The sequence below is a fragment of the Manis pentadactyla genome, chromosome 3, assembly GCF_030020395.1.
Source record: "Manis pentadactyla isolate mManPen7 chromosome 3, mManPen7.hap1, whole genome shotgun sequence".
In the NCBI taxonomy this organism is placed as follows: Eukaryota; Metazoa; Chordata; class Mammalia; order Pholidota; family Manidae; genus Manis; species Manis pentadactyla.
Window position 1 is genome coordinate 148,824,243 of NC_080021.1, and position 8,770 is coordinate 148,833,012.

The following is an 8,770-nucleotide window of genomic DNA, read 5'->3' on the forward strand; positions in this document are numbered from 1 at the left end:
AGAATGTGAATGTAAAACTGAAACAAGTTTGTTAAAAAGTGAAATGTACACTACCTTATGATCCAGCCATTCCACTCCTAGGTATTTACCCAAGAGAAAAGAAAGCCTATGTGCATATAAAATCTCAAACAGAAATGTTCTCAGCAGCTTTATCTGTAATAACCTCAAACTGGAAGCAATCTACATGTTCATCAATAGGTGAATGGATAAAAATTGTGATGTGTCCATACAGTGGAATACTAATAGGTAATAAAAAGGAATAAACATGTAATGACATGAATAAATCTCAAAAAAATTGTACTGAGGAAAAGGCAAACAAAAAGTATATACTACATGATTGCATTTATATGAAACTCTAGAAAATGCAAAGTAATCTGACAGTAAGTAAAGCAAGAGGAAACTTTTAGTGCTGATGGGTATATGTGTATTATCTTAATTGTGGTTATGGTTCCACAGGTGTGTGTGTGTGTGTGTGTGTGTGTGTGTGTGTATTTATATATATATATATATGTCAAAATTCAGCAAATTAAACTTTAAATATATGCAGTCCATTTTGTCAATTAGGCCTCAATAAAGCTGTTAAAAATAAACAGTGCAACTAAAAATGTTATTAGGAACATACACAGATGAGATGAGAAAATTGCAAAAGAATGATTAACTCAAAATTCAAAATAGTAATTACGTAAAATTCGGGGAGAGGGAGGCTTCAATGGGAGAGGCACTTAGCCACCTTGTCATATACTGGTACTAGTAATATTCTGTATCTGAAACTGGGTGCTAGGTATTTTACTATCATTCTCTCAACTACATCTATGTTTCATACAACCCTTTGTATATATGATAAATTTCATAATTTAGAAAAAAGTCTGTGGAGAGGACCGCAAAGGCATAAACCTCTATTTGCTAAACTACTCTTTTATCATCTTGGGGCAGATACTCTCAAAACAAATAAACCTCTCAAAAGTTCTTTCATATCTGATCTGGGTCGCTGGTTTGAAAATTGTAAAGTCTTCATCTATTTAAGACAGATGGGTTAATCAATTTCCAACAGGAGGAAATGGGAAGAGCAAACAGAAAAGCTATTGTTTTCTACTCTAACTTGTTACGTTTGTTAATAAGTAGTTGCCCTATCTTCTCACAACCACCGTAAGTGTAGGGTTGTGGGGCAATTAACATATGTAGTACCTACCAGTGGAATAGTTATCTTCCTTGCACACAAATCTCTAGAAGATCATAGTTTCTCCTTTCATTGTACTTTTATGTAATTTTTTTCCTCACACTTTTATTTGATCGCTGTCTTTATCAACTATTAAAATGTAAGCTCTAGTAAATACACTGCTGTTATTCTCTCCTCCCATTGTTAGACAACACACTTTTTTGTTATGAAGGTCTTCGAATATCACTTCTGATCACCGAAGAGAGTAAGCAGGGAACTCTGTATCTCCCATAACATAAGAGCTAAACGATTTGAGGTTTCAGCTGGCTCTTGGATGAGCTCTTCTGGGTGAGCTGCACATCTTCATCCGAGTTTTTAATCAAAAGATCTTCCACTGGTGCCTACTTCACTTTGCACAGCAACCACCGCAAAACACACCCTACATTGGTTTTGTTGTTTGTGTTGGGTTTAGCTACTTCCCTCAGCCCCGGCCCGCCTACAGGAGTCTCTCTTCCTCTCACTCAACATAGCGCGAGAGCCTCTTAACACTATTATATTAAAAGTTTGTATAATACTTTTTACCTCTTGAAAATGTCCCCGTGACCACTGACTTGACGAAAGGAATGTCAACATACACATCTTAAAGGTCTTCAGCCACCCCGCTTTAATGAACTTCTCATTTGCCCGACCTTTCCCGCCCCTCAGGTAACGAGGTCACACCCTCAACCCGCAGCCGCACGAGACCTTTAATAAACCCGCTGCCGCCTTCCCGCCTCACCCCGGGCGCGCACTTCCGGTCGCTGGGGCGCTCAGGAGCGCGCCCCACAAGTTTCCACCAACCAGCGGCTCCGCCTGCCGGCGCGGGTGCGCGCACGCACAATTGTGCACAGGTTCGAATCTCCGCCGCTTGACGATTGCTCCCCAGCGTCCGGCTGCACTTCGGCGGCGACGTGGGCAGCGCGCGGGTGCTGCCCCGGACCAGGCCGCCCCGCCCCCTGCGGCCTCCCCTCCCTGCCAGCCACCGCCTCCCACGAACCGGGTCCTCGCCCTCGCGCGCCCCACCTTGCCCTTCGCCCCAGGGTTTATCGGCACTCGGCCTCCCGCGCCGGGCGGGCTCAGCCCGAGCCCCCGAGGCCCATGGCCAAACGGCGTGCGGCCAAGCCGCTGGCGTTCCACGTGCCTTGGAAGCGGCTCCTGTTCTGCGACTTTCCCGAGGAGCCTCCGCCGCCGCTCTGGATCCGGCCACCAGGAGCCTCGCATTCGGAGCAGCCCGTCGGCGTCTCGGAGCTGCCCCGAAAGCGCAAAATCGACGCGGGGGCTATGACTGAGCCATCGGCCTCGCCCAGCAAGCGCCGCGTCGGCAGGGACCCCAGCGCTCCGGTTGGCGCAGAGCGTGAGGGCCGCGGCCTGGAGACAGGCGATCCCCCGCTGCTGACACCGCCCGTGCGGCCCCGTGTGCCGGGGGAGGAGCCCCGGAGCGCCCGGCCCCCGAGGGGCGGTGGCGACGGCGGGGCGGGGAGCGCAGAACCCCGGCGGGAAGAATGGGGGACTGCACCGCGCCAGGTAGGGGCTGGGGGTGGGCTGGACCCTCCAGTGGGGCGGGCGGGGTAAGGGGAGAAGGGGCCAGCTTTTTCCCAGCCACTGCGCGCCCCAATAAGAAACAGATTGCTTCCCTCTAGACTCATGTCAAGATGCCCCAAAAGGCAAAAGCCGGGGTCCCTGCTGCAGGAATGGACCCTGACCCCCAGGCTATACACCAAGGGACCCAAAGCCCTTGAAAGCGTTGCCTTCGGTCGCGGTTTGGGAGAGTCCTACCTGCCGAAAGCTGAACCAGACCGTTGGATGAGGTAGACGTGGCCCTGCAGGCTCAGTGCCTGTGCTGTGTAAGAGATGCAGGAACCTGGGTCTTGATAGACTGTAGAGCTTGGAGAAGACGTTGACCGAGAACCGTGATAGGTTCAGCTCAACGACAAACGTCAGGGAAAGGTGTAACACGCCTTCCTTGGCCTAACGATCGTTTTTCTAGAATTAGTGATGTTTTGATGTTTCTTTCTGAAGAGGATGACCGATATAGCAGCCATCAGTTGGACTTCCTCCGCGTGGTATATAGCTCCTTTGGTAGAGAGAAAAGGCCGCCGTGTCTTGGAAAAAGCATCTTAACTCACAGCGTTAGATCTGATCCTATCTATGAAAAAGGAATTTGGGCTCTAAAGTAAGCATTCTGAGAATCGTTGGAGAGTTACTATTCCTTGGGAAATGAGCCTGTCCCGTCTCTGTACATGGGGTCTGATTTATCTAGATCTTTGCTTTTCAGTACGGCAACCAACAGCCTGCTTTTACTTTTTTAAGATGGCCATTAGGAAATTTAAAATTTATGTTTGTGGCTGAAAATTTTAAATTATTTATTGAACAGCTTTGGTCTAGACATAGGAATTCAGGCTTTTTGGCAGTTGTGGGTTGACTTAACTAGGCGCTTTGGGGATGGACAAACCAAATGTGGGGTTCGAGAATTCACCAAACTCTTCAGCCAGTACATCATAGCATAGCATACACTCCACATTTCTCTTATTGCCTTAGTATCTTACCCAGAATTTATAAAGTACCTTGTAAAAAAAAATTGAGGTTCCTTTGGCACTTTGTTCTTGGCGAAGACCTAGTAAGTTAGGATTTTATAGTTGAGAAAGGTACGTTTCTGAGAAGTTACCTTTTAGACAATTGTTATGATGGGTATTTTTGGATGAAATTATAAATTGTAACTATTTCTACTCTCAGTTTTCTTGGAAGTTAGAAAACATGAGCCTTACACTTTTTTCTTCAGATTGCTTTAGGTGTTTAAAGTCAGTTTACTTAGAACTGCATGTTAGCCGTTATGTTTTGAAAAGAGAAATAAGAATTGGAATTTCCAATTGAATCATGTCTGGTGCCAATGTGTAGAACTTTCAAAAAAAAAATTCCAAATGATAGTCATCCAGATCTATCAGAGATAATACTGTGTAGTTTGCAAACTTTTAAGACCATTTTTGGTACACCAACCATACATGGGCTTGTCTTTCCTACGAGAATATAATGACTGTAGTATGCCACAGAAGGGTGAGAGGGAAATATAGAAATGACAGGTAGGCAAAGAAGAATTTTTTAGTGGACTGACGTTGATGCCTGCTTAGAATCTCCTAGCATCCTGTATCTGCTTCCACAGCAGTGACTACATCTGGCAGCTCTCTGCTTCTATGGTCACTTCAAGCCCACCACAGGGAGCAAGGTTGGCTCCAGATATTCCTTCTTCACCAACACTAGTTCCCGGTTCTCTTTTGGCAAAAGCCCAGGAACCTTCATGTTCCCTTCTCTTGTTCTGTTCCTTGACCTGCTTCTCTTCTGCAAACTTAAGAGAGGAACATGTTTTTCTATAGCTTCCTTTTTTCCTTCCTTCCTCCAAAGATACAGGTTTTATGAATTTCATAGTTAATTACCAAAATAAAACAGGGTATAACAAAAACATGGAGAAGTTAAAAAGCTTTTTCAGTTCATGCAGGAAATGTCTTCCTGGTTCCTGTTGTACTCAAAGCTCAAGCCCCTGCCCCCCTCACTCTTGGGATTGTATTTAGGAAGAATTTTCTCAAACATGTCCTTTCTATATTGGAGATGCAATCTAGGCAGAGGAATGGTACCCCCGTTCTGTCTTAGAACCTCAGAATAGTTCTTGAGTTGTTTCAGATGATTTTTTGTTAGAGAACTAAAATATAACCAGGTATTACTTCATTAAATATTCATGTATTTTTTCATGTTAGTGTCACTGTATGCACATTTGTTAGTCTGTCAGTCCTGACTCTTACTGTTGGATATTTGTAAAAGAAAGCAAGCAGAAATGTTTCCTATTTATTACTAAAAAGAAAGTAATGATTCATAGGTTTCTTAGGATATAATCTAGCAATTTTGGGCATTTACAGAACTAAATCTTTATTCTCACAATAGTCCTACTTTTTATCAATGAGAAAACAGACTCAAGTAAAGATCAGTTAGTGGGTTGTAGAATTATCATGCAAACTCAAGTCTATCTGGTGGCAGTCTTTGTACTCTATTAGGTTACACTGACATTAAAGGATCTTTTTTTTGGTCCCTGTTTATAAGTAGGTAATTTGAGCAATAGATTTTTTCCAAAAAGCAGAGAAGTAGGTCCTTGTTTTTAACTCTATTTGCTTATTTCAATGATTGTTTTTCTAGGCATCCTTTGAATTTCTACAGGTTTATCCCAGTGTTAAGAAATTCCAAAGACTGTTATAGCCTTAGTGTCTAAGGCACTAAGTGAACTTCTTAATGAAATTTGCTTATTTACCAGTGTTATCCAGTAATTAGGCACATGTGGTTATTGAGCATTGAAGTGTAGCTGGTCTGACCAGTGCTGGAAGTGTAAAATGCCTGCCAGATTTTGAAAATTTAATATGATGAGAAGAATGTAATGTATCATTAATTTTTTAAATACTGACTGCTGGTTGAAATGATAATATTTTGGATATATTAGGTCACGTAAAATATCAAGATTAATTTCACTTGTTACTACTTCTGTGGTTATTAGAAAATTATAAATAACATGTGGCTTCCATTATATTTCTGTTGGATAGTGCTTCTGTAGCGAATATGAATAGATATACGTATGTAGGTATCTGTTTGGGAAGGGTGTTAACCTTTAAAGTGGTCACCTTCTAAGTCTATGTACTTCCAATGCTGCTTCCTTTGCACAAAGTATTTTTGGGATGCTTTTGAAATTTGTGCCAGTTGGAACTTCATTGGAATGTCAGCTTCACTTGATAGGTTCTTTAAACAATTTTATAGCCATTCATTAAGGGATTGGCACTCACTTGGATTTATTGGGTTTGGTACAGTGATTTAAAAGTCGTGCCTTGTACCAAATGGTATATTTAATAAAATTATTATGTGAGATTTTCTTGCTGTTTACTATAGTTGTATCTTAAGACTTTTTAGAAGGTTGTCAGAATATTTTTAGCCTATATGTAAAGTCGACCTGTAAAATATCAAACCTCAGGAAAAGGACCAAAAATAAGTTGAATGATGTAGGTATTTTTTAAAGAAATTGTTTTCCCCATTGAAAGGTAAAAAATCTTAAAACTGTTTTCAGGCTTTTTTTTTCTTTTTTTGGGAAAATGGAAGAAAATTGTTGGAAGGGATGCTCTTGGAGGAAATTCTTTTGACTTTAAACTGCTAACAAGAAATAGGTTCACAAAACCATGAGTATGAAAAGGCAGTTTTGACTGAGTCCATGAAATACTTTGATGAGGCAGAACTAAAACTATTTTTTTGAAGATGTAAAGTAAGACTGCAAAATCTTATGTGAGTTCACTTTTAAAACAGAAGGAATTCCTGGGAAAAAAAGTTGATTTTCTCTAAACCATTGATGTATTTTCATCTCTTTTTTTTCTTCCCTAAAGCTCAGTGAAGAATTTTCGCAGTATAACACCTTCCAGTACTGGAGGAATCCTTTACCACCTATCAATCTGACAGACATTGAAGATGTAAACGAAGACCACCCGTCAGAAACAACACTTCAGGGCAAGAGTGATGTGGTTGAGATTGATATGGAGTCCTGACAGAAGGAGCTGAAGAAATGGGTTTTTCTGAATTTGAGGAAACAACTCTAAGTGAATTTATGTATTCTTAAGGAAAAAAAGTTATTTTTCCTACTTGTGATATCGTTCCCAAACCTGAAAATGAGGAAAAGTTGTTGTAAAGATGAATGCCTGCAGTCACTGATTCCCAATAGGGATTTGTCAAGGATATACTGCACTTATAGGGAAAGTTATTTTATTCAAGTTTTAAATTTGAAGATACCTGTCTTATGAAAAGGAATTCTGACAGTTTAAGAAATAAATGGGAAACACTCAAATGTTGGTCTTGTCTGCACCAAAAAGTTAATTTGTGGTACATGAAATGAATATTGTTTTATAATTGTTATTAATGCTTTCTAATACATTTATTGACTCTTAGTTGATCAAATAGCTGACTTAAACATCTATGCAAACTAAAAATGTGGGGGATTCTTTCTGAAAGCTGGTATTTGTTTAAAGAGAACTTTCTCAATGTAAAGTAGTGAGAATTTCAGTTGAGGTAGCATGTTTGCATAACTTCCAGTATTTGTTGTTTGTTAAACTCTGGGTAATTAAAAGTGGATAAAGAGCAATGAAGAATGAGGAGGTGCTTCCCTCCCTACTTCCTAGGATAACTAGAAAGAAGTTTATCTTATTTCTTCTTTTGATTTCTTGGTTTGAGTTATCTGAGGACAACACTTCAAGAATCTTAGTTTTGAGGCTTTGTATGAAGCTATTTTTAAAGCAACAGCTCTATTTCCCCCATTCTTTCAACATGCAGACAGGTTTGAGAACCACTAGACTAATGGTAGCTTTTCCTGTTTAAAGGAGAAAACCTATTTGAGCTGAAGCAATCCCTTTAATTAGCTTGTTTTTATTTTGTCCTGTTGATGGCTTTGTCACAACTAGATTATTGTTATTACTATTTCATTGTTAAATAAAGTAAGCAGTTTCTGTTTGAGTTACAGGGGTATCAGTGATTGAGTTAATTAACTTTTGTACTAAATACAGAATGTTAGCTTTGTAATTGAGTAACTAGGCCTTCCTTGTATATTTTAGTTGTTGATGACAGTAGATCCAAAATTAAAGAAGGATTACAAATGCCAGTGAGAGAGAGGAGAAAAACAATGTTGTAACATGGGTTGACATTAATAAGAATATTCTAGAACAGAAGCAAACTGTATAGTAGTGTGATTTGGAGTTAGACATGGTTCAGTCTTGTACTGCCATTTTCTACCTGTGTAACATTAAGCAAGTGATTTTTCATCTCTAAGCCCTGGATTCCTCACTTGTGAAATGAGAAACAATAAATAGTATCTACCTCAGAGAAACTATGTTTTTGTCAAGCAGTGTACTAAGTACTTTACCTGCATCAGCTTGTTTAATTCTCATAATAACCTTATTGTAGGTGAAAAAAGTAATTAGAATAAATGTGTTTTTTGCTATAGTTGCATTTCATTCCACTTTAAGTTGCTACTGTATGATATGAATTTATCTTGATTATGATAAGAATTAGAATTGAAGAAATAGCAAGGGTAGCAAATAAATGGGCGAAGCAGTTTAAGTACCATGGGAAAAGTAAAATGGTAAACTTTCTTTCCCCCTTCTGTTTGACCTGTGAGTAGGAATGTGTTCATTATTGTTCACTGCTCTTCCTTGTGCCCAGAACAGTGCCTGTCACATAGACAGTCAATAAATACTGCATGAACAAGTGAACGGGCATCATTAGGTGTTGATGGGAAGGTAATACCAGCAATTTTCTAGGAACACATCTTAAAAAGCTAGGCCATTTTTCCCAAAGATGTGTATTCAAAAGGTGTATTGTGGAGATCAAATAGTAAAACATGGGAAATAAGCTAAATTTATTATATTCATTATACAATAATGTAAAGACTAAGACATGTCCACCAAATTAACATTAGGAAGGGATTATTTTGAGAAATTTCACAGGCCTCCACATTGCATAGTGAGTGAGTGAGTGAGTGGGAGATTGAAAGAGTAGCTCAGACAACTTTTT

The 8,770-nt window shown here is 40.1% G+C and overlaps 1 protein-coding gene across 1 annotated transcript; it reads left to right on the forward strand.

Annotated features, from left to right (window-relative positions):
• The first annotated feature begins 1,801 nt into the window (after positions 1–1,801).
• C3H9orf40 (chromosome 3 C9orf40 homolog) lies at positions 1,802–8,087 on the forward strand. Its single transcript, XM_036893469.2, has 2 exons — positions 1,802–2,719; positions 6,598–8,087. The coding sequence occupies exons 1-2, from the start codon at positions 2,294–2,296 to the stop codon at positions 6,754–6,756; spliced, it is 585 nt and encodes a 194-aa protein (XP_036749364.2). The 5' UTR covers positions 1,802–2,293; the 3' UTR covers positions 6,757–8,087.
• Positions 8,088–8,770: the final 683 nt, after the last annotated feature.